Source organism: Nematolebias whitei, chromosome 7 (assembly GCF_014905685.2).
Source record: "Nematolebias whitei isolate Nwh7 chromosome 7, NemWhi1, whole genome shotgun sequence".
Taxonomy (NCBI): domain Eukaryota; kingdom Metazoa; phylum Chordata; class Actinopteri; order Cyprinodontiformes; family Rivulidae; genus Nematolebias; species Nematolebias whitei.
In genome coordinates this window covers 41991877-42017426 of record NC_056504.1, presented here as the reverse complement: position 1 = coordinate 42017426, position 25550 = coordinate 41991877, and the positions used below count along the sequence as shown (strand labels likewise).

General features: G+C 38.8%; 2 protein-coding genes across 3 annotated transcripts; both read right to left on the bottom strand.

Moving 5' to 3' along the window:
* Nucleotides 1-1618: 1618 nt before the first annotated feature.
* On the bottom strand, nucleotides 1619-11050 carry atf7b (activating transcription factor 7b). Its single transcript, XM_037679595.1, has 12 exons — nucleotides 11007-11050; nucleotides 10125-10182; nucleotides 7571-7667; nucleotides 7275-7408; nucleotides 7031-7156; nucleotides 6786-6943; nucleotides 6527-6623; nucleotides 6303-6422; nucleotides 5987-6136; nucleotides 2646-2834; nucleotides 2452-2557; nucleotides 1619-2310 (listed from the first exon to the last, which is right to left on the bottom strand). The coding sequence occupies exons 2-12, from the start codon at nucleotides 10170-10172 to the stop codon at nucleotides 2075-2077; spliced, it is 1461 nt and encodes a 486-aa protein (XP_037535523.1). The 5' UTR covers nucleotides 10173-10182; nucleotides 11007-11050; the 3' UTR covers nucleotides 1619-2074.
* A 2000-nt stretch (nucleotides 11051-13050) lies between these two features.
* Nucleotides 13051-24524, bottom strand: larp4ab (La ribonucleoprotein 4Ab). Of its 2 annotated transcripts, none has more exons than XM_037678889.1 (15): nucleotides 24146-24524; nucleotides 22577-22715; nucleotides 22080-22323; nucleotides 20832-20968; nucleotides 20389-20492; nucleotides 20087-20197; nucleotides 19586-19639; nucleotides 18056-18268; nucleotides 17807-17910; nucleotides 17308-17538; nucleotides 17106-17157; nucleotides 16825-16983; nucleotides 16609-16739; nucleotides 16345-16516; nucleotides 13051-14224 (listed from the first exon to the last, which is right to left on the bottom strand). In XM_037678889.1, exons 1-15 carry the CDS (start codon nucleotides 24146-24148, stop codon nucleotides 13868-13870), a joined length of 2211 nt encoding a protein of 736 aa, XP_037534817.1. In that variant the 5' UTR covers nucleotides 24149-24524; the 3' UTR covers nucleotides 13051-13867. The 2 variants fall into 2 exon arrangements, with proteins under 2 accessions (XP_037534817.1, XP_037534818.1); XM_037678890.1 differs by having other exon boundaries at nucleotides 17308-17514.
* Between the last annotated feature and the right edge of the window lie 1026 nt (nucleotides 24525-25550).

Below are 25550 nucleotides of genomic sequence, written 5' to 3'. Positions count from 1 at the left end.
TAGCCTTTTGCTACTTTTAACTTCCTGCTAGCCATATTTTACATTTAGCTACAATTTTTCTACTTTTAGCTAGCCTTTTCCTACTCTTATAGTTGCCAAATAAGGCGCTTGGGGGAGCAGATGCTGGGGCTTAAAGGCCTTATTCAAGGGCCCAGAGTGGGGCAAATGAGGGTGGAGGCAGGTGTGGGATTCACCTTTCCTACCCACATTTTCATGTCAGTCTGGGGAATTGAACCAGCAACCTTCCGATCACAGGCTTGCCTCCACTAACCTCTGCGCCAACAGTCCCCACACGCAGTACTTAAGAATTTGATTTTGCTCATTTTATAATTACTTTTCGTGTTAATTCCATAAGACTTCCACCTACCATTCACTTTATTCTAAATTTATTGTTCAAGTTTTTGCTCACCTGTGAACCCCATCAGGTCAAGAGAAAACCAACCAGTAAATGCTTGTTTTACATTATTTTATTTTTGCCTGTGACAACTCATTTATTTGAGACTATACACACAATTTTTTCCCCATCTTGAAGCCTGAGTATTGGGCAAACTTACTCTAAACATATCTCCAATACATGTTTATTTTACCCCCATGTAGTTCAACCTCCATAAAAAATAAAACTATACTCAACACATTAAGGGAACATAAAAGACGTAAGAGCACACGATTTCCACATAGGAAAATACAGCTCAATAAAAGTTATGTTGGAAAGGAAAAAGAAAGTGACAAGTGGGAAACAAACAAGATGATATTCTTGGAAGAAAATGTCAAAAATAAAAAAAATACATTGCAAAACAGATGTAAAAGAAGCACCTTGCACCAAATACGAGGTCTGCTTTGCAACACAGACTTTTTTTTTTTTTTGGAGAAAAGCCCTCAACAGCAGAGCATCTGTAATTAATGTGCTCTAATTAATAATCCAATCATTTGTGAAATCCTATCTTCACATTTGCTTTGGTCACCTTACAACTACAGCTTCTGACTGAAACAGACCAAACCCCTCTCAGGACAGCTCAAAGACAGAACATTAAAATAAAATAAAAATATATATTGCACTACTCTTTCCTCAACTGAAACAGCTGGGTACAGGATGTAAAATCTATTTGAATATCATTCAAAGGTCTTCAAAAAGACTATCCTCTGCAAGTGGACTACGGGTGAAATCTTTATACAAGAACTTGTTTTGCATCAATAATTTGACGTTGCAGAACAGAACAGAAGAACAGTGATTGAATGAGTTACACACAAACAGTGGTATTTTTTTTAACTGTAAAATCCATGCAGTCAATAGGGTTTGATAAAAAAAAAGACTTAATCATGACATTCGTTCTAAGTGGGTTCAAAGATGGTCACAATCTCAGCTTAAGCAGCGTTCACATCTACAGTTTGTTATGAACTCAGCTGATAAACTGAGTGTATTTATGAAGGTTTCAACAGAAAACAATAATGTAAAATTACAGAATAAAACAGACAAAAATGAAAAACAAACACTTAAATTCATGACCTTTTACTGCAGCCATCCTGCCAACATCTTACCAGATTTTAAGAGCACAAGCAAAACGTGTACAACATCATATTTCAGGAATAAAAAAAACAGAACATTTTCTTACAAATAAAAAAAAAAGCATGATACTTTACAGTAAAACAGCCAGCCTGAAAAGAAACAAACTTCATCACAGCCAGTGTGTGGGAACATATTTGATTGTTGCTGCTTCCTGATCTAAAAAACAAACAAACGAAAAAATAGTTAAAGAAAAATAAAAACTCTCAACTCTTCCAAATCTAAAACCTTATCCAGACAGGACAAGGTCTGACCCTGAACCCTGCAGAATGAGTGTTCAACATGTTTTCCATATTTACATACGCAGAGAGACGACGATTCGATGGGAGGAAGCCTGCTGCACGGGGACTGACGGAGAAACTGCACCACGTTTGAGAGTGATTATCATAAGCTGTGAGGGGAGAAGATATCGTAGTTATGTGGAGAGTGTGGGTCCCTCGTCACTAAACACTTTGCACCAGTCCGGCCTTTGAATGCCACTCCAGTTCATTCTGGTTGCCTTTTTCCCACACATCATCTTGTGGCTGGCTGCGATTGCGTTGCCATGACCACCCCTCCTGGATGACCAGACCCCATGCCAGCCAAGACAGACATGGCCACCGCCTCTGCAGCGCGGACACTCAGCCCGTTGATGGTGGCCACAGGGCTCGGCGCCGAGGCCGGGGGTGACGGCCCGTGTTGGATAACCGCCGCTGGGGAGCCGATGGGTTCAGTGGAAGTATCCCTGGAGGCCTCATCTCCTCCTGCAGCTACAGACAGACAGAGCAACATTCACCCTTAAGAGAGGTGAGCGAGTTAAAATGGAACATTAGATGGATGAGATGACGGATGAGTCCTGGCACAAAAAGCGGTTCAGTACTGGACGTTTGTTAATGATCTTGAATGATTACCAAGGAAAACGGCTTTTTTCTGCATGACAGTGACAGGGCAGTCTTTGTGAGCTAGAAGGAGCTGTTTCAGCTGTGCCACCTCATTCCTTAAAAGAGTTACTTCATTCTGGCAACACAAAATACATGACGGACGTCAGGGAGACCAATCAAAAAGCACGTTTTTATGGGTTAGTTTGAAAATCCCACTGACTCACTGTTAACGACACGTTCATGTTGGCGAGGTCCTCTGCCTTTTTCTCTAGAGAGTTAACCCACAGCTTTCGTTTTTGTCTGCAGCGGGAAGCAGCTGCCCGGTTTCTTTCCAGAAAGCGCTGCCTCCTCTCATCAGGGTCCATCTCTGAAGCACGCCGCCGCCGTCCCCCTGTTGGCTGAGCAGGGGACACCTGGAAATGAGGAGGGGGATAAAAATGAGCTACTTGGGAGAAAAATGTCATGCAATTTTATTTTTTTAATGGAGAATAATTGAATAATTACTCAGCAAGTACAATAGCTATATTGTTTTTAATCAGATTTCTATATGAGAGAATTTGAAATGCAAATCGACCGAACCTAAAATAAGCTATTTTGAGAAGTCGGATCCAGTTGAAGAGTCCAGACCAAGATATTGTCAAGATTGGACCAGGTTTCAGAACGCTCTACTCCCTTTTTAGTTTTTAAAGAAGTGAAAAAATAAAATGTTATGGACATATGCAGTCACAGGACAACTACCAGTCCATGGTGGTAGCTATACAATCAACTTGCTATGAAAACCTGTCTAAAAACTTAACCCTCCTGTTATGTTCGTTTCTGAGGTAAAGCAATAATGTTCGTGGGTCAATTTGACCCGGGGAGTGTTTAATCATGTAATAGTGTCAGAAACCCCAAAAATCCTCCAAAACATTTTTGTATCTGATTATTAACTCCAATACTAACCATGTCAGTTAATATTTGTGCAATGATGTTTTTTTTATTTATCATAAATAAAGGATAAATGACAACAACTAACTCATTTTGACATAAAAAATGTGATTTACATTTTTTATGTTTGATGAAAAAACCTACACTAAAAAAAACAATAATTATCCTTGAAATTGATTTTTGTAAATTTTTTTTATATTACATTTAAATTTTTTTTTCAAAGGGTGATCTTTATAATTGAACTTGAGACGCATATACTGTTCTGGGTCAAATTGACCCGCTCATTAAAATCAAGACAAATGAGTCATGAAGATTTGTATTGAAAGTAAACTTTATTCAGCCACTGTTTTTTGAACCAGAAATGAACAAAACAACAAAATAAGATCTTAGGAACACTAACACAGTGCATGTATGTCTGTGAATCTCCACAGCTCACAAGTAACATGTCATCATGTTGTGATGGTATACACCATGCAATGAATACAATCAGAAATACCACAAAAATGAATATATGTAAATTAACTAGATGCTTTAGTTTTGTCATCTACACAACACATGAAGGACATGTCATCAGACTGTGCTTTGTTCAAATAAATTTTGCACATTTCACACAAGTCATCCTCGTTTTGACCTCATTAGATGGCTTGCAAACCTGGCACCTCTTCCTCTTCTTTTTTCCTCAAGTAGCAACCTAGAAAGACAAATAAAATGGTTAATATATTTTTTGATGCTCCTAAGACACACATAACATGCACTCGCACAAACACACACTTTTACTTACCTCACACACTGATGTACTGGATGTAGTCCTCTCCTGGATCTCCTTTACTACAGCTGCAGTAGCTGGGGTCCTTGGCATATGCTGTCTTCGTTGTATATGTGGTACCACAAGTGCCTTGCCCAGCTCTTCTAAGAAAATGCACCTCTTGTACAGCTTTGACACATTCCACTCCGGAAAGATTTCCGTCCAAATGACAAATGTGTTGTATGCTGATACATCAATGATGTTGTAAAAGATGACCAGTGGCCAGGGTGCAGTCAACTCGCCTTCCTTCTAGATTTGTCATTTGAAGAATGATTTTTTGTATTACATTAGGCATGAGTAGCTCAAAGACCGACTTGATATCTGTAACTCGAGTTACTGCCATCCTAGTAGGCCCTGGCACTGTCTTTATTATATTTTCTGCACACTGTTTTCCGAGGTGCTTAGTTGGAGATAAAGACCACTGAATTTCACCATTTTTTGACATGAATGTCTTGCTTGGAGAAACATGAATGTCACTTTCATCAATTGGTTCATAATCAGAATCATCAGACTCAGAATTGACCTCAATACTGTCTTCAGCTTCAGACACCTCCTCTTCTATTTCACTGTCATGATCAATGAGAAGTTCCAGCACTTCCTGGGCTGTAAACATTTTTTTCCTGCTGCTCATTTCCTGACCTCTGACAGTGACAATATCACATGTACCTTCAGTGTGTAATGTGTTTAGGACTCCCTTGCAGAGAATATTTATGCCCTCCCACCCCTCCCCTTCTGCTGAGTGTCCACTCAGTGTGGGTGGAGTTTCCCCACAGGAACAGAAAAGGTTCCCGTCAAAAGTTGTATAAACACCTGCTTTCTCACAGTTTCCTTGTGAAGTAAAGAGAATAGTGAGAAAGTGGGTTTGTGTGCATGCACGTGTGCATGTGTGTGTGTGGTGTGTGCGTGCATGTGTGTGTATGTGTGTGTAGTGAAATATGTCTCATAGTTTCAAGGAAACAAATAGAATTGGATATTTTTTTTTACCCTTTTCACCCTTCAACTTGACTGCCGGGTCAAATTGACCCGAACAGTATCGATGTAGCAAGTAGACGCAGGGGGTGGTACAAATGTGTAAAGTGAACCATTTTCAATTTATATGTTGAGTGGAACTATTAAGACAAATAGAAAAAGTTTCATGCAGAAAAAATATTTTTAACTATTTAAAAAAAAAATTTAAACTTTAAAACGGGTCAATTTGACCCGCAACATAACAGGAGGTAGAGGTTATCAGACGGCTGCTTACAGCACTTTTCAAATTGAAGCTTTATTTTAAAGACTGTTCAGAGTATTTGGCTACAACTTTACTCACAGATGCACATCACAGAATGTTTTCTTCTGGAGATACAACAATTATTTATTTTAGTAAAATGCAAAGGAGGCAAATGATATTCGAAATTTTATTTAGTTGAAATCCGTTTTATTTACATGTCAACACTATTTAAGTAAACTGATTGTGTTTGTGTTGATATTCCTTGTAATTTAATATGATCACAATATGATCGAGCGAGTGGAAAACAGCTATAGCTCGGCAGTATTAAATATTAAAAAAATATTGTTGAAATTGTTAAAACTCTACCCCCACGTGCAAACTTTGAGGAGCTACCTCCAAAGTTACCAGATTGATGGGATGGATTCCTTTTGTCTAATTAAAGGAGAAGTTATTTTATGTTCTTTATGTGTAAAAACAACAGACGTAAGAAAGATTTATAAAGAATAAAACCTGGTTTACAATGCTGAAATTTCATATTAATACAATTCTTTGATGCATTCCTGTCAACCAAAACCTTTGTGACGCAACAGTGTGGTTCTCGGTTTAATGTGCATTTACTGTACCTGTGGTTGTGCAGGAGACGGCGCATCAGAATTCTGGGAGGGCTGCTGGCTCAGTTCCTGTCGCTGCGGGACAGCGGGGATAGACCCTGATCCACCACCTGCTCCATCTTGTGCTCCTAGGCCTTGATGAGACAGAGCTGCCTTCAGTCGCTGCAAGACACAAAAAACACCTCATGTCGATCTTATGTCGACCTCCCAAAAGAAAGCAAAGCAAGTTTGTGTTTTTGATCGATTTAATCAACTGTAACAATTAATTTATAAATATATATAAATGGGTGGTTATACTGTAAAACGACAGTGTGATTAATGAACTTACTATCTTGGTCTCGGTGTGAAGGCCATATCCAGATGGAGACGATGAACCACTACTGACTCCCCCAACAGGGGGTCCTGGAATCCCAGGGATGTTAGGCACTGTGTTCACTGGCCTCACAAGCTTCAAAACATATCAAACAAAAAGGAAAAAAGAAAAACAAATAAGAAGATCAACTACTAACTGAAACACAAGCCATTACATGTTTATTTCAAGTCTTGACTTACAGATATAACTGAGGTTAACTGTACTGGGCTGGGCAAAAGAGGGACAGTCTGCCCATTAGGGAGGTGCCTCACCAGTGGATATGCACTTGTGGGAGATCTGTTGACAATATAAGATACTAGCACATTAAATAAAAGAAGCTCAGTGAAAGCTGTGTTGAGCATTTTTGAGTGACATTGAGTTTTGAGACTTTTTTTTTTGCAAGTATTCATCATGTCATCAGACAAGAATAAAAGAAAACAGGAGCACAGTGTAATTTACCCAAGCTGCCTGTTGGAAGGTGGCGCTTGTGTGATTACAGACGTTGGAGAAGGCAGAGTTGGCTGTAGTGGGTCATTACTTAAGTGTAGGGGAAGAGAACCTGGACGCACAATAGTTGGAGTGGGAGCAGAGCTAGCCACAGGTTTTGTGAGAATCTCCTGTAAATAAAATGCATGTCTAGTAAAACTGTAAAGAACTTGGTTGAGAACATAATTTGAGTGAATGCTTTGAATCTTGCTTCGCACCCTAGAGTCTTCGCTGTCTTCAGACATGCTGGACGAGGACTCGGGGCTTTCAGGAGGGGAAGAATCAACTTGTAACGGAGCCTCTTCCTCATCTTTTACTTCAGATGGTGTTTGTAATGGTGCAGCCTTAAAGACCAAAAGCACAAATGAAAAGATGAAGACTTTCAAATGAATGAAAGTCTACTGCTGAAATAGTTTCATGCAATAATAATCAAAGGAAAACAAAAATGTCAGTGATAATTACCCTTAAAGTGTGTTTTGTCCTTTGCTCGTCGTCATGCGTTTTGCATAAATCCTGCTCAAAGGAGGTGGCCAGCTCATTGAATAGACCAACCTCCTCACAATTCTTTAGGAAACGAGTGGGAGTGGGGGTCTGGTCTGATAAAAATAAAAAAATTCACATGGCAAGAAGCTATATTCTTCCAAGCAGTGACACTGACATACAGCATTACATCCAAAGCACTGGCAGTTTTAATTATCCTTTGTTCACGCTAATTTAAAATAAACAAATTAGTAAAAACAAACAAAAAAAGTAATTACCTGCAATAATCACAGAGTCTGTTCTGGCAGGACCAAATTTTAATGTCATTTCATGTTTGTGTTTGTGCACTGACAGGTGGTCTTCATTTGTGAATCTCTGCCAAAAATAACCATTAAAATAAAAAGACGGGTTTAGGATCAATAGAAAGGACATTATACATTTCTCACAATAGTACAGAAACATAATACAAAATAAATTAAAATAACTTCATTACAACTGATTTTAGATAACAGCAGCTGTTCACTAAACAAATGATCAAGAAATGATTTTGGACACCATGGGAATAGTGAATATTGTTCACAGCTCGACAGAAATGGTAGCTTCAAGTTAAAAAGCAAAAACCTACAGACCTTTTCTAAATAAATAGAATATCAGGGAAAAGTTGTTTAACTTCCATAACTCCATTCATAAAGTCAATCTTTAATAGATGATAGATTCAGGGCCCACAATTTAAACGATTTCAAGTATTTATTTGTTTATTTTGACATAATTTGGACTTCCAGCTCATGAAACCCACAAAAACAGGAATTTGAAAAAAAACAACAACAAAAAAAAAAAAAAAACTAGAATACTGTGAAGACATCAGCCCACACTACTTCTCAGTTTTTGCAGAAAAAAAAAAAAATTAGGATCACAACAAAATCAAAATATGGTGCTTTCAAAACAATATGTCAATCTTCAATACTTGGTTGTGAATCCCTTTGCCTTAATCTCTGCCTCGATGCAATGTGGCATTGAGACAATCAGCCTGTGGCATTAACTGGGAGTTATGGAAGTCCAGATTTCCTTGATGCTGTCAGCTCTTCTTTGTTGTTGGGTCTGGTGCTCCTCATGTTCCTCTTGAGAATACCTCATAGATTCTCAATGGGGTTTAGGTCCAGCGAGTTGGCTGGCCAGTCAAGTACTGTGGCATGGGCATCAAACCAGGTTTTGGTGCTTAATGTGGCATGGGCAGGGGCCAGGTCCTACTGGAAGATGAATGCATCTCCATACAGATCCTCAGCAGAAGGAATCATGAAGTCCTCTAAAACATTCTGGTAGACTGTTGCAGTGACCTTAGATTTAAGAAAGCAGAGTTTACAAACACCTGCACCGGACATTGAACCCCAAATCATGATCGACTGTGGATATTTCACACTGGACCTCAAGCAGTATGGACTCTGTTTCTCACTTTTCTTCCTCCAAACACTTGGACCTTGATTTCCGAATAAAAGGCACACTTTACTTTCATCGGAAACGGACATGTTGGCTCAGGTTCAGAAGTGGCTTGACCCAAGGAACCGGACAGTTGTAGCCCATCTCCCAGATGCGTGCGTATGTGGTAGTTTTTGAAGCTGTGACTCTCGCCTCATTCCACTCTTTCTGGATCTCTGACAGATTGTGGAATCTTCTCTGTTTGATAATCCACTGAAGCCCACGGTCATCTTTTTTGCTGGTGCATCTTCTCCTGCCACATTTTGCCCTTCCACTACTTTCCATTGATATGCTTGGACACAGCACTCTGTGAACAGCCAGCCTCCTTAGCTATAAACTTTTGTGGCTTCCCCATCCTATGGAGGGTATCAATGATGGTCTTCTGGCCAGTTATGTCTGCAGTCTTCCCCATATTGAACCGAACTGAAGCAATTTAATGACACCTGGGGAAACCTGTGCAGGTGCTTTGAGTTTAGTAGATGATTAGTGTCACACTCAGTTTAAAACACTCATGCCCTGCAAAATTTTGGCTGATGTCTTCACAGTATTCTAATTTTTTTTAATTCCTGTTTTTGTGGGTTTCATGAGCTGGAAGCCCAAATTATGTTTAAAATAAACAAATAAATACTTGACATAATTTAAATTGTGGGCCCTGAATCTCTCATCTATTAAAGATTAATACTTTGAATGGAATTATGGAAGTTAAACAACTTTTTCGTGACGTTCTAATTTTTTGGAAAGGGTCTGTATATTGCTATTATAATAATATAAGTTAAACTAAGAAGTGCCAAGTTAAGTTAACAGAAAAAAAACATCAAGATTTGTGTTTACAAAAACAAGGTGAAAATGCCAATTTTAGTTATTTTTAAATTCCAGGTTTGCATTAGAGAATACCTATACACTCTCACAGCCAGCAAAACCCAAAGTAGTTTGTTTTTTCTAATTTAGATGACAGCTCCATTGAATAAGCCAGCATTAGCTTGAAGTTCCCATTTACACCTTAGGAAAAAAAACAAAAATTTAATCTTCTTCACAATTTGCTTATGGGGTATCGGGTTTAGCAGGAAAAACAGATGTTATGTTTGATTGAGTTAATTTAGAATCACAAAACACCAGTAACAACAGAACAAATACTTTGTCTTGTAAAACTTCACACTATCACTTGCAGGGAAGAAAATTAACACTCCTAGAGAGATCACAGTTAAAAGTCCAACTAAATACTGGTGCACATTATGGCGCTTGTGTCTGTCAGAACGGGGGGAAAAAAATGCAGAGCATGTGCTATAATCCAGGGATTAAATTGAGAATATGTGAAACAAAGAGCAAACTTAAAAATATGGCATGTTTTAAACATTTTACCTGCCCACACCCAAGGGCAGTGCAGACAAAGGGTCGATCATCCCCCATCTCAAACGTCCTGCAAGACAGGGCACGAAACAAATCAGCTTTTTTTTTATAAAATAGTCATTTTTACAAAGCTGTAAAACTGAAACTAGAGGATTATGATTTAAGTATTATTAGTGGCTCTTTTGAGCTACACTAAAAATTGGGAGATGATTGTTCAGGAACAATTAAGGAGGGGGGAACTGTTGTCATGTGGAGCTGCTGCGTTTGAATGTAATGAATGTCATGCACCTGTTCTTGCTGCCCCCAAAAAGCGCTCAAACAAGTCTCAGTAACAGCTGGTTCGGAGGAAGGAACACAGGCCGAACACTGTCCTCCCGTTTCAAGGTTCTGTTATGGACCAGGCGGAGGATAACCATGGACGAAAACAATCAAGTCGTCCATCTGAGTCGTTCAGCGTGTGGTGTTTTCAGTGCCTAGCTGGATCATATCTTCAGCTACCAACAAGACAGCAGGTTAGGCTAAATGCAAAATCTTTGCTTTGACTTTCTGAAGATGGGCGCCGATGTGTCACGTCCCAGTCACGTTAAAACATTTCTACTCAAATTAACAGCGTCGTTATAGGAAGGTGAACAAAAAACATGAAATAACGGAAAGCCGTGTACGCCTTGAAAGCATTTTTTTTTTAGTTACATGCATTATCACCACAGCTAGCTAAGCCTATGCTAACAGCTCCACGAAGCCTTCTATGAGAATGTACACTAACACGTTAGCGGCTAATGCTAAAGAGAGCTGTTGGCCAACTCCTGAGCATGTGTATGACATGCTTCATGAACAGTGACACGATGGATTTAATTAACAGTAAGGTTATATGATATGGAATATGCCATAACTCACCGGACGTTTAAACCGCCTCTTGACTCCCCCTCCCTGCTTCGGACAGTTCTGAGCTGCTGTTGACACTCTGACGCGAACATCGACCAAATATCGCGAGAGTTGGAACTTGGCCGAGAATTATGTAACGAGATTCATCCGACTCGTACATCTGATTATAATCCAAAACATTCTCCTAAATTTAAGCATCATTATCATACACACAATCTGATCAGTTCAGTTACTACCAAGCAGCAAGTCTCTTGAACAAATTGTTAATACAATTACAGCAGTTACATAATCTTATTCCAGATGTTTACTTGGCAGATCAGTGATTGACTGAGCACGACTTTCCTTACAAAAAATAAACAACCCAAAACTTTTGTATTTTTTTCGCATTAAAATTCACACAGTTGACAAAGTGAACCTCTGCAAAACCAACAAAATAAACAAGTTTGTAGATAGGGCTCAATAACAAAGATTTAAATGTTTAAATAGTAATAATTTTGATAAACAAAAGTGGTTTCAGTAAAGACTTAATTTATTGTTTCAGATGTGACAAATTCAAGAGGTTTTAACAATCAACTAAGAGTGACTTGTGGCTGGAGAAAAAAAAATCATCTGTAAAGGCACTCAGGGCAGACATGCTTAAAAAGTCTGACAAAGAACACATTGATTCTATTAACACCAAGCTTTCTTTTAAGATGTACACTTTTTCTTGACTTACAATTTGTCTTTTACGCATAAAATGAGAATTTGCGTGCAACATTAATTCACTCCTTCAAAGTAATAAACCCGTTAGGATCAAATTAAGTGCGTTTCAATTACCACAAGGTGAATTTCACCGAGTACAACTGTTATGAACAAACAAGTAAACAATTTACAAACAAAAATAAACCCTGAATACTTCAAAAACAATTGTCTACTTGCGTAGAAAATCACATTACATAAATGGAACAACCCAGAACAAGTTAAATCTCCAATATATCCAGAGATTCAAGAACAGAGTACTACTACAGATTAGATTCATTAAACAAGTTCATACTGTACTTTCATGTTCCATCAAAACAAATCCAAGAAATCATCACTGGATCAGTGTAAGACACGAATAGTGAAAATATATTGATTACGAATATGCTTCTATCTCCCCCTAATTATGCCTGTTAATAAATGTTTTAATAGCTGCTACACTGTAAAAAACATTAAACGGAACAATACATGCATGCCACTAAAATGGTTTGTGGACTGGATCATAGCTGGAATCTTTTGGCGTAGCTTTAGCTGCGACTCCAGCCTGACTGGTGGTCGTCCTTTTATTTAACCACAGTACACAAAAGTCGGAACAAAGTTAACTAATCAACAGTCTCGCGTTAGTTACCAACATTGCTCATCTTTGATAAATCGTTCATTTTGCTCCTGCTCCTTCACAAGACCATCAGTAATTGCAAAGTACATGGCAGACAATTTACCTTATTCCTGAGTAGCAGGTGATCTATACAGTATTGTAAAGATTAAGAAATCAAACTCAAACTGAAGACAAAAGATCTGAACTGCTAATATGAATCTCTAGGATTAGTAAACTTGAGTCCAACAAATATGCTTTGCTCCTTAAAAAATGTTTACAAAGAAAAGATTGCAGGAAAACATTTTATAAAAATGCATAAAATATGAAATGTTTGTTAAAAAGTTATGTGTAGTCAAATGAAAATGGTTTAGAGCTTAGCCATTTGTGAAAAAATAAAATGGAAGCAGCGGGTTTAGACACTTTTTTTTTTTGCTGCATTTGGATCAAGGAAATTAAAAGAATGTCAAGATTTTGTTTTTGAACAGAATCTTGAGAAAGCACTCTAGCTTCATTTAAAGAACGGTTAAAAATTGACAAAGCATAAGCTCAGTTACCACCAAGTCAAATAAATAAATGCACAAATAAAAACAGATTTTTCCTCAAACAACAAATGATAAAAAGCAAAGAAAAGTATTCAGAAAACTTGAAAATAATCAAATTCAAAAAATGTCATTACACTACCATAACTAGTCTTTAAATGTTAGCCACCTTAATCTAACATTTCTGTTGCAAAGTTACTCAAAAAAACATTTCCAAAGCAATTACTAGCATTATTTGTACACCAAGATTCAAATTCCAGCAACTACTTCCAATCATTTTAAGCTTTTACAAAAGTAATAACTATCCCTTGATCAAGAACTAAACATCTTTCACAAGATTATTTAACATTAACACAAAATTCAATTAACAAAAAATGCTTAAGATGCACAATTGTGACTTTTTTCTAATTCTCAAACCATTTAAATTGCTCTACAAAAAGCCTTTCTATCTCCTTTGTTCCATTTATTAAAGCATTTGTACAAATCCAAGTTAAATTACTTAGCAAGGTGAAATATGACATTTAGTCGCTGAATGTCAAAGTGGAGACACAATTTCAAAGTCCAAGACCAGACTTTAGGACACTCTGGTGCTAAAAGTTTTAAAGAGCAGTACTGCCCGTTTCATTGCTCCCTCTCAAAGCTTTCTTGGCCTAAAAAGTTTCTTCAGCTGAGAAAACTTCAAGGGAGGAACTCCTGCCTTCATCACAAATAAACCCAAATAAAACTCCCAAGACAGAACAGCTGACACCTGCTGATGATGTCTTTGTTTCACTGTTAGTGGAGTAAAGCTACATTATTACAAATATACATTTACTCTCAGAAAAGCTTGATATTACTTGACGTTTATGTTCTACACAATAGGTGTCTGCAACATAAAAGACTCTTTGACCAAGTCAAAAGAAATATCCATATTCATCTGTCTATGTACATATTTACATATATATAAATATATATATAGTTACTCTTTCAGTTCTAGTTATGGTCTTAAGTTTCATTTTAAATTATTTTGGTGAATTGGGGGGAATGTTTTGCTCCTTTCCACCGCGTTTGCCTCCCCGCGGCGTGGAAAACCATTTGTCCCTTTGATGCTCCCGTGTCTTCAACCCTGAACCTCTCGCTCTGGCATGACCAGGCGCCCCCCTGAAGTTATGTAAATGTTGCCGAGGAGGCCGTTTATCTCCAGCTTTCTCTGGAGCATGCCAAGAGTTGAGACGAGGCGCCTCGACTCTGTTCACCATGAGCTCTTGCAGTGGCTGGCTGTCTGAAGAAGCAGGAGGGGAGGCAGACCGTGGCTGCACTGGTAGTGGGTCTCTGGCTGGTCTTTGGCACACCTCTGCATAGCTGAGCTTTCTTTGACCCTAGTGAGAAAGAAATGTTTGACAAATGTAGCCAGTGTCTCAGCCAATAAGAACATTTGTACACAGCACAGTGAAGCTGGACGATGAGACAATGTCTATCTAAAGACACCATACAGTGTGTGACTACCGTAATTTCCAGACTATTGAGCGCAAGCTGCACCCACTAAATTAAAAAGAAAAGATTTTGTTTGCATAAGCTGCACTTGTGTATAAGCCACACTTGTGTATAAGCCACACCTGTGAACAAGCCGCACCTGTGTACAAGCCGCACCTGTGTACAAGCCGCACTTGTGTACAAGCCGCACTTGTGTACAAGCCGTGGGTGTTCATGTAACACAAGTGGCAGGACACTGCTATTGAGAGATGTGCAGCTCTTGTAGATCAAGAATCAACCACCAGATGGTGTTTTAAAGACTTTATTTTACTGTTCCAACACACAGAGTGAACCCCACAGGTCTTCATGACAACTACCTCCTTCACTCACTGAATGGCCTAACACAAACTAACACATAATGAACACAAACTAGGCTAACAAAATCAGACTAATCATTAAAAGAACATTGCCAAACAGCTAACCAAAATAGTTAATGAACATAAATTTTACCCATAATCCCTCCCTGAGGCCATGTGACTGACAGCTGACCACAATGAACCACAGAACGTTACAATACGTACCGGTAACTTTAAACAACTGATCACAACTGCAACACATTTGCAAATTACACAAATACGTACAGTAAATGTTTTTTTCCTGAACAGTGCTGATAACATGGCTGGTAAAAATAAATAAATAAATAAATAAATACAGTAGCCTACCGGGAAGTCATTGATTGCTATCTTCATATTCCTCCTGCGCAAGCTGTTCTCCTGATTCGTGGAGCAAACGTTGCTCTGTGAGCATGTGAATACCTCCTCACATGCTCTGTGCATGCAGGGGAAGCCCCCCCCCCCCCCGCCTCCATATAGGCCGCGCTTGTCTATAAGCCGTGGGTGTCCACGTTTTAACATATCTACACAGAAAGATGTTACGCTGAAAGAATTTTTTTAACTTTTAATTAAATACGTACCGGTACACAAAAATATGTACAGCAAATTTTTTCTTTCTGAACAGTGCCTGTAACACGGCTGGGAAAAAATATATAAAGATAAGGATACAGTAGCCTAAGTCACTGACGGCTATTTTTTTTTCCTGAACAGTGCCTGTAACACAGCTGGTCAAAAAATAAATTAAAATAAGGTAGCCTACCAGAAAAGTCACTGATCGCTATGTTCTATGACACAGGCCTTTTCGTCTCATAAATCTGAGACACCACGATGGACAACCTGTAAATTCTTTAATCTTGTTTTTGGTAGCGATTGTTTTGGCTTTCAGTTGGATTTGCACGGTGGAAACACCTCGGCCGTCTGCTCTCCGTGTGTTCACCCAGTCTGCAAGGATGTTTTCAAGTTCGGGCCATCTGCTTTTTTTTCCTCTGAAAGCTTTTGTGCTCTTTTTGCACTGATTCAGTTCTTCACGCTGCCGTCTCCAACGTCTTACCATCGATTCATTGACACCAAGCTTACGTGCAGCAGCTCTATTTCCTTCTTTGACAGCCAGATCGATCGCCTTTAACTTGAAAGCTGCATCATGTGCATTTCTTCGTGTGTTTTCCATGATGAGGGTCTGTGCATGAAGAGCAAAATAACCGATCTGTAGAATCTAGTGCGAGTGCGTTTGATTTACAGTAATCCGAAGTTTCACTGGTCCACTGTGACCTGTTCGGTAAGTTCATTGGTCTGATTTTATTTTTTAACCTTTATTTATACAGGTAGTCTCACTGAGTCACAAGGTCCCACCCCGCAAGAGAGACGTGTATTGGGCAGCTCTGTGAGCGCCTGGGTGTGACGAGGCTAAATGCTTTTGGCGACATGAAGCTCGTTAGCTCGTCGAAAACAATATTAATCCATAAATTAGCCGCAGCATTGTATAAGCCACGGGGTTCAAAGCCTGAGAAAAAAGTAGCTGCTTATAGTCCGGAAATTACAGTTAAAAACAAGTTGGACCATGGACTGACTTTGCTAAGAAGAAGTCTGTTCCACGTGCAAACGGTGCTCATTACTTTTTGGTGTGCAGGCCTTACCTGTTCAGATTCTGGAGCTGAGAGAATGTTTTTGTCTGCAGGAACAGCCTGAGCAGACACAGTAGGAGCCGGTTCTGAAGCTGCTGTAGAAACAGGTTGTGTGGATGGAGAGATCTTTTCCTCTGCTTTGAACTGTTCAGTTTGATCCTCTTTTGTTGCTGGTGGAGTAGCACTGAAATCAAAGAGAAAACATTGTTTTAAAAGCAATTTTGCTGCATGTTTGGCTTCTTCACTGGCATTTTATTATCTGGATGCACAGGTTACCTTGATGCTGGTACAGCTGCCGTTTCTGTTTTAACAAGAGCAGGTTTAGAAGCTACACTGTCAGCATCTTGCTTGATAACAGGGCTTTCTACAGCTTTTGTATTTTGTGTCAGGTCCTCGTGGTTCCCAGTCTTAAAAGAAAAATAGATGAAGCACAATTATGCATTTAAACTTTCTACTCTAGAAAAAAAAAATGTTTCCAATAGTACTGCTCACCTTGGTTGGAACCTTGATGCCTCGGACAACATCAGAAAGGCGCACCTCTGTCAAAGTGTCTCCTTGCACAGTGACCAGAGATCCTGGCAAGGGAGGAAAACTGGTAGCTGCCAGGTCAAAGTTAGGAGTTGGCTTGGCCTCTGCCACAGGGTCAGGTTTCTGCATTTCATTGAAGGTGAAAAAAAAAAACACCTTCAGATTTAAAATCAAATAATTTCTACCAAGATACTAATCTGATGCAACTCTTGAGACAAACAGTAATGAGGAAATAATCTACCTACCAAGGTATGCTCATCTTCTCTTTTCCTTCTCATTCCTCTATGATTGCTTCTCCTGCAAGTTTCATTTAGAGTAGTGTTTTTTTTTTACCATTTAAATTACATTTAAAATAATATGCAGACAAAGGCTATTATTCTGAATGAACCAACAACAACAGTCTTTCACACAACTCAGTTAAAAAGTACACATTCTTAAATATCTTACCGATCTCGTCCAGGCCGGCTCAGATCTCTACTTGATATGACGGCCAGTGACGAAGTGTCTTTAGGGTCAAAGGAGGACAGAGACACTGACTGTGTTCTGCTGTCAGACAGTGTTTTTGATGCTCGGAGATCCTGCGGGCTCAAGGGACTACAGATTCTATCTGTCACGGTATCTGGAGCCATATTAGGAGGAGTGACATCTCCACATCTAGGATGACATTTTACATGATTTCTAAATTCAAACAAAAACAGATGTTCTTCAATGCCATGTGTTCTGTTGAAATGTAGGCATATTCCTGACTTGTAGAAAAACTAATTTACCGTAATTTAGAGTGAGCACTTAAAATTATTTGCAAATTTAATTAAACTAGACAGTAAAGCACAGATCTTAAAGAACATAATTAATCCATGTAACTAATGTCTAGACAAGTATTTCATGACAAGAACAACTCAAGACTGGACAGGAATGAGAGCTTATTGATGTTGTAATTTTCAGTTACCTGTTCCTTCCTAAAGGATGATGCCCACTAATTGCACTCGAGTTTGTTTTATAGCTCCAGGGATTGCTATAACCATTCATGAATCCACCATTAGGAAAGGGTGCCTAGATATACCAAAAAAAACAAATATTTAATTCATATTAGAAAAATACATCTCTGCTCCTACATATGTACTTGAGCCAAGTTCAACTGATTTAATGACTTTTTTTTTTTTTTTAAACATTGAAATAAACTCCAAATAGTTCTCACCAGTGGAGTTTCAAAGTGAGGGACGACAGTGGGGTTCCATGTTGAAGACACCACAGGATAAACAGGGTACTGCTGCTGGGGGTTGTACACCTGTTGCATATACACTGGAGAGGTGTACTGGCCCTGCGGCTGGGCAGGCTGTTGGTACACACCTGAATTCACGCTGCAGAAGCCATTCTTTCCAAAGAATGTGTTAATGGCTTTAATGCGAGCCTAGAGAAAAGACAGACTGTTTTTAAAAATCAACAAGGAAGCTGTAACAGTCTTAGAGTGTTTCTTTTAGCTGCTCTCCTCTTAAGGGGGTTGCCACAGCGAGCAAACTTGCATGAAAAATTTGACAATTGTTTTACAACAGATGCTGCTCCTGATGTAATCCTGAGGTTGAGGGTTTGAGCCCAGGCTGCAAGACCACGTCACTGACCACCAAGCTACTGCAGCCACCCAGTGTACTTATGAGTAGTGCTGATATATTAGTGTTATTTAGTCCCCTCAGATCTCATAATCTCACAGTCATGAGGCCATAAAACACTGCACTAAGGGAAAAGAAGGGGCAGGGATGGAAGTGAAGGGCAGAGGGAGAGAGAAGGTACAGCACAGAAGTTGAAATTCAAGTTTTTGAGAGGTACAGGAAGTTAGTTCCAGATAGACAGTGCATATGGATCCTTCCAAGCGCGATACTGATCATCACTGGGGTTTTTCCATACCATCTTTTGAATCCTTGTTTGATTGTTTTTAGGGTGACGAATAAATAAGAAGCTAACAAAAGTAGCGTATGACACATTACACGTGCATCAACAAACGATTACACAGCAATCTATAGCAATGGCCCGAACAAGCAAAGATCTAGTATAAACTTTGACCTTGATTTGTGACTTTAGCCTTACAGCTGGTGCGATGAAAAGATTATGTGACACTATCTAGCAGTGGTATGTGTATAGTTTAGTTAAATTATCTGTAGCAGATCAGAAGCTATGGGTGGGACAAGCAAAAACCTTGATTTGACCTTGATCTTAGAGCTGGGGTGATGAACAGACCTTGTCTGCCTTTCAACAGGCATACAATAAAAAAAAAGTGATAATTTTGTGAAAAGCAAGAGTCCAATGTCAAATTGTGATAAAAATGGCAAAAAAACCATCTTAAAAATGTGTTTTTATAAGTCTGCTGGTGAAGATTCTCAGCCATCCAGGACACGTTAAATTCAAACAAGAGTAAAAGCAAAAACAACCGTTCTGTAGCTGAAGATGTTTCACTTCCCATCCAAGGAGCTTTCTCGATTGCTTTTAGAAGTCCTAACACACTTGTACAGAGACTGCTGGTTATCTGAACACACTCGTTTTAAAGTGATGCCTAAAACTAAAGTTTAGACTGTCTTACCAAAGGAGGATTAACATCACTTCTAGAAACATCTGACAACATTAACATTGAGCTCCTTAATCAATCTTAATTTATAATCAATAATAAAAGATCAAAACATAGCTGCACGCATGGATGGAGAAAACATTGCTGTGTATGTTCAGTTGAGTTATTTACCATGATTGGTTTCCCTTGGAATATTTTCACATCTTCTCTTAGGTATTTGTATGCCTAAAAGATGGAGGGGGGAGGGAAGAGAAGGAAAACAAGAAACAAACGTTCACATTATACTGAACTGAAATGTTAATCAGTTCCTGAACAATTATTGGTCATTAAAAATGGACATGGATACAGTATTTCCAGAATTGATCAGCATCATTTGCGCCTACAAACAATAGTACTCAAAATTGATTATTGCAGTTAATTTGAGTAATTCACATATTGAGCAAATGATTGCATATGATCAGTTATTTTACTTGGTTATTTTAGTAAAAACAGACCTAGCATTGTCCTGAAACAACTGCTTCAACATTATGTAATTAACAGCAGCCTGGTCCCATAAAGAAGTTATTTGTCCAGTTTAAGGGTTCATAATTAATTAGATATTGTTAAACTTGGTGTGAAAAACATTGAAATGGAAAGGAGTTTTAAAGAGGTGCCAACTTGAGCTAGACTTACCTGTAGTGCATCCATATCTGATTGAAACGTTATGTACCAGTTGCTGTTGTGAGCAAACTCGACACTTAACGCTTTTGGACAATTTTCACTCTTAAAAAGGGATTCTACTTCCTGTGAAAAGAATACAAGAATATTTGACAGATTTTAGTTTCAAAAACCCAATAGGAAAACAAGCCACAATACAGACAAAAATAAAGACAAAAACTAAATTTAAAAATCACAAAGAAGCACAGAAATGTATAACTCTGTTTAGTCAGACAATACAGAGGACTGATTTGAATGAATTATAGTCTAATATTCACCTCAACTGGGGTCGTTTCTGGCACTTCTCTTAAAATAATGATACAGCGACTGTGGTTAGGCCGAACCTTCTTACCATCCTCATCGACTTGCACCAGTGGAGAAGCTGCAAACAAAAATCGCACCAACAGGTTTTTTAAGTAAATATAGATCCATTAGGTTTGAGCCAAACTTGTCAAGCAGATTGTTATTTTTTTTTTTTAAAGTTAACAACAAGAAAGAGTTGAACTAGAAATAATATGCACTGATTTCAACATTTTGCTAAAATATGTAGGTTATGCACATAACTTTACTAGAACTGCCGATTGGTTATTAGACAGAGCTTTCACAGTAGGCTATTTATTATTTTTAAGTTTTGGAGTGATGACATGATGGAGTGATGACAAGAAACAAGTGATTTGCTAATTCCACTAATAAAATATACAAGGATCCGAGTCTTTGTTACCTCTTAGTACATCCAGAATTAGGTCCAAATCAGTGGTGAGAGCTTTGACATCCTCCATACATGCAATGGTCCAAATGGGAACAAACTGATCACTGTCCATCTGAGAGATCAGGTACAAATCCTTAGAAAGGTTCTCTCTGTAAACACATGATATCAGGCATCATCCATTATATTTTTGCTTTATAAAAACACCGATTGCTGGTACCAAATGAACACTAACGGCCCTTTTCACACGGCCGTTAAATGCACAACCAGTGTTACTTGTTAAAGCACAGGGCAGAAAAACGAGGGCTGGAGGTGAGCAGAATAGCACACATTGGTAAAAACTGCAGCACACTGTATTTTCACAACGATACCGTTATCAGTTTATTTTGCAATGTTGGTTCACGTTTTGCAAATGCTCATACAGTGTGAAGTCACCTTCATTTTATCTGAACGGATCGTTGAAGAGAACAGCAACAGCTAAAGGTTATTTTGTAAGATGTGGCACAATTTGTGTGAAAAAAGGTTAATGATTTACAAATCAACTTCTTGACATGTAAGGGCAGTGAATGTAAGTAAATATAAGTGTAGAGCTGCACAATATATAAAAATGCATCATTTTCACAATATCATTCTGTACATAAATATAAAAAGGACTGCAATTGTTGTCAGATTCCATAAAAGTTGTCATCTGGATGGATTCTTCTTGGTTGATCATATTAAATGAGCCATGCATTATTGCTCTGCATGTCAACGTTACATTAGTCCAGTCAGGAGGACCCTTGCTGCCCTAGACAGTGGATAAGATTAGAACGCACATGCGTGTTGTGAGCATCGTTGTGAGGAGAAAAGAGTGAGAATAGTGTGGTTTATCACAACCGAGTCATTTCACTATTTGACAAAAATAAAATGGCATGCAGGCCTAAATAAGTGTATTAATGTGTTCATTCAAAATCTCCACCCTACTTTACAAAATAAATTAAGATACATGCCAAGTTAAAATAGTTTGAAATATAACCAATTAAAAATTTTATTTTTAAAAAAAGCACAAGAACTGATCTTTTTTTTTTTTGGTTGAGATTATTTTCCTATGAAGAAAATGTAGTTCTTTACAACTGATACAAAATAATTTCAGATATTACCCTGTAGTCTTTTACAAACGCACATATTGATAGATGTTGATTGTTGCAGTATTTTGTGCGAGTGTTCCAAAAGGTGCATCTAGACACAAACATAAAAAAATGACTATATTGTCACAAAACTCACCTAGAAAAGCAGAACTCCAGCACTTTCTTCAAAGAGTCTCGCAAGTTCTTTTCAGTCACCTCTTGTTTTGGACATACTTCAGTATCAGTAGCAGAATCGCCTTGTGGGTCAAAGGTTAAATATCCCAAGTCTGGCTGGTCCAATTCATGCACGGTACATGGAGGTACATGGACATAATCATTAGGGCTATCCAGATAGTCGCAGTAGTCTCCTTTGGTATCTGGAGAAGGAACATCTATATACCCTAAAACAAAAGGAAAGAGTAGCAGTGTGCTTGTGAAATGAGTGGTGTTGACAAAGCAGTACAGTAAACACCCAAAGTGTTGTAAAATCCTCAAACTCCCTGTTTAACTATAATTATCTTTGTAAAGCTCAGTAACCATCATTTATATATTTCTCTCCAAATTATTCAGTGTAGGGGGAAGCTACAGATTTACAGTGTTACCACAGGAAACAGTTGAAATAAATAAAAATTCAAGCCGTTTACAAATCCATACCATCCGTCATCTCGGTAGGAGGCGAATAGGTCTGCAGCCAAGGGGAATCCTCTGTTCCTCCTGGGATGTCATCCTGTTGGGCAGGAACCTCCTGCCAAACTTTGGCGTTGGGGTTCAGATCGGTTCCCTTTGTGGTAACCTGGACAAAAACAAAGTAAAAATATATATATCAGAGGAAACCACAAGTTACACAAAGCACATTTAAGTATGCACCTTACACTTTGTTTAGCAGTTAATGTATGCTTTCCTAAGAAATAGTTCTTACATAATGGATAAAGGAGCACGCCCTTCAAGTGACTTCAGATATGCATGACTAACAATTCAATTCATTCCCTGAGGGAAAAATTAATTGGTAGACAGGCATTAAGATGCGTTTATAGTTTATACACATGCTGCAAGATAAAATACTGGATGAAAAAGAAAGACTGGAATTACCTAATGTGGCCTGATAGGTGATGCATAAAATAATGATTTCCATGAAAAAATACAACTTGGACACTGACAGACGTGGCATAACACAGCGCACTTGTTTCGCCATACAAGTCCTTGCCTTGGCTAAATATACTTTATCCATTTCAATGAATGAAGTGACTTCAGCCCTACAGCCTCTATAATCCAGCTTTCAGGTTTTGCAAAGTACTCGGCAACACATCAGAGTTTTCATTGGCTTTCCCGACATTCCTCCCCGCCTCTAAAGTTAAGCTTGCTTTCTCTGCTGCCTGTCATCCATTGCAAAAGAAAAAAGAAATAAAAAGAAGCATAATTAGCTGTGACTTAAAGCAATTAGAAGTTCGTTTGTTTTGAGTCATACCAGCTTCCAGTTCAACCAGCTTGCTACACAAAAGCCTAAACAAACAAACAGCTATGCGCTGACGAGCTAAGTAGCCTTGAGCTCGGGAGGAGCACGTGGTGTCGATGTGCCGCTTAAATTTTAAACACACAATATCTTCTGAAGGCTCTTCTCAGCTCATTCCACACAAACGCGTTAGTTTACTCGATAACCAAGTAAGATTAACAGCAATGGTCTCTTAAGTTAAGAGTCCCCGTCGACCTTTATCTTCCTTGGCCACTCAGCTACACGGTGCAAAGGCTAACGTTTAACACACGTCACGTGCCGACGTTGCTGCACGTGCAGTTTACAAAGTCATCGATCCAAGAAACTTCTAACGGGAGTTGAGATATGGAACGGTTTACATCAAACTCAGCGTGTGGTAAAACACACATTCACAATTTAATCTGTTGGTAATTTATCGCTGTCACGCTGCCATATGTTAACTCTCGGCGACGGGGAGCTAACTAGCATGTGTTTACTAGCAGAGCAGTTGGAACTGGTCCTGGTCTTTTATTATTTCGCTAACCTGAGCTAATTTTGTTTGACAAAGAATGCCGAGAAAGTGGAGAAGTACAACTTGTGGTAAAATACACAAACTAGAATAAAGGCCAATAATTACAAAAGACTGCAGCCTGGTCAACCTTGAACACGAGTGCCTAACTCAGGCGAAAAAAAAAAACCCTGAAACAGGTTGGCAATGGTTAGCTAAGGTGAAAGCCTCCAGGCCGCAAACTTACCATAACTTGTTCGTGGTTTTCTTTCTGTCCTGGTCAGCACCAGTACAAAATGACCCGTTTTTACTTTCTCCTCCTGGGGCGGCTGTCTGACCGCCTCTAGTAACAGGTCCGCTGTGGGTTTTACACCGTCTCAGTCAACTGACGAGGTTACTCCAGCGCGTGCTTCCCTTCCAACCGCGCGTTTCGCGAGCCGCAACTTCTTTCGACGTCGTTTAAAACGCTCGAATCTTCCACTATATTCAACAGAAAAGCGCTTCCCACATTATTAACTACTTTCGTCCGCTCAACTCCTCATACCGCATGTCACCTTCGCGGCGGTTACGCAGCACGTGACAGCCAGCTTCGTTCTCTGTGCTCCCAATCCAACAAGCTGCACCCCGCCCGCATCGAACTAAACGGACACCGCTGACACTCACCTCCCCCCGGACTCGACCCGTTTACCAACGCGAATCTACTGCGATTGATGTAATCACGAGAAACAGACATTATTTAAACTTCCTCACTGCTTAACCTGTTAAATTAGGAGGAAAGAGAGAGACAGCTGGAGAAAAGAACCAGGTTGGTTGATTGCTCAAGTTCGATTAAATGCCCTTGTGAATGTAACGGTGACAAAGCATCAACGACAGACCCAACATGGCAGTTGTTATTAATCCCACATTACAGTTCCAAGTCTATGAGGTTCAATTGCAGGTTCCATTAGTGCCAAAAATATGTTTGTGTCTATGTAAAGTGTGTATGTAGCGTGCTGTGTATATGCAAGGTGATAAATGTTAAGCACATATGTTAAGTGATATGTTAGGTGCATGTAAGGTGATATGTTAAGTAACATGTGCTGGTGAAGATTCTCAGTCATCCAGGACAAGACTAATTCAAAAAACGTTCAATACAAAAACAACTGAACAAATAAAGTCCAGTTGTTTTTGTATTAAGTAACATATGCCCTTAACATATGGTTTAACTATCACTTAAGCTATCAGTTAACATATCACTTAACATATCAACTTACATATATACAGCATGCTACATGCACTTTACTTATTAGACACATATTTTTGGCACTAATGGAACCTCAAAATAAACATTTTTGGCATTAAGCGTTCATATACTTAAAAAGTAAGTTAAAACTATTTATGAGGAGCAGACTGCTTTGAATTTAACTTCATTGCAGACTCATCTTGATCAACATGAAGGCGACAGTGGAAAGGAAAAACTCCCTCATAAGGAAGAACCCTTAAGCAGAACCAGGCTCAGGACAAGAGGCCATCTGCTTCGACCTGAATTTTGCAAAAACTCCAGATTTAACGAAGGCCGTTTGATTAAAAATGAAGTGCTTTTATTTGGTCTCTTGTGGTATAAAAATATAATAAACGCAGGGTAATTGCTACTCAATCCAATTCAGTTTATT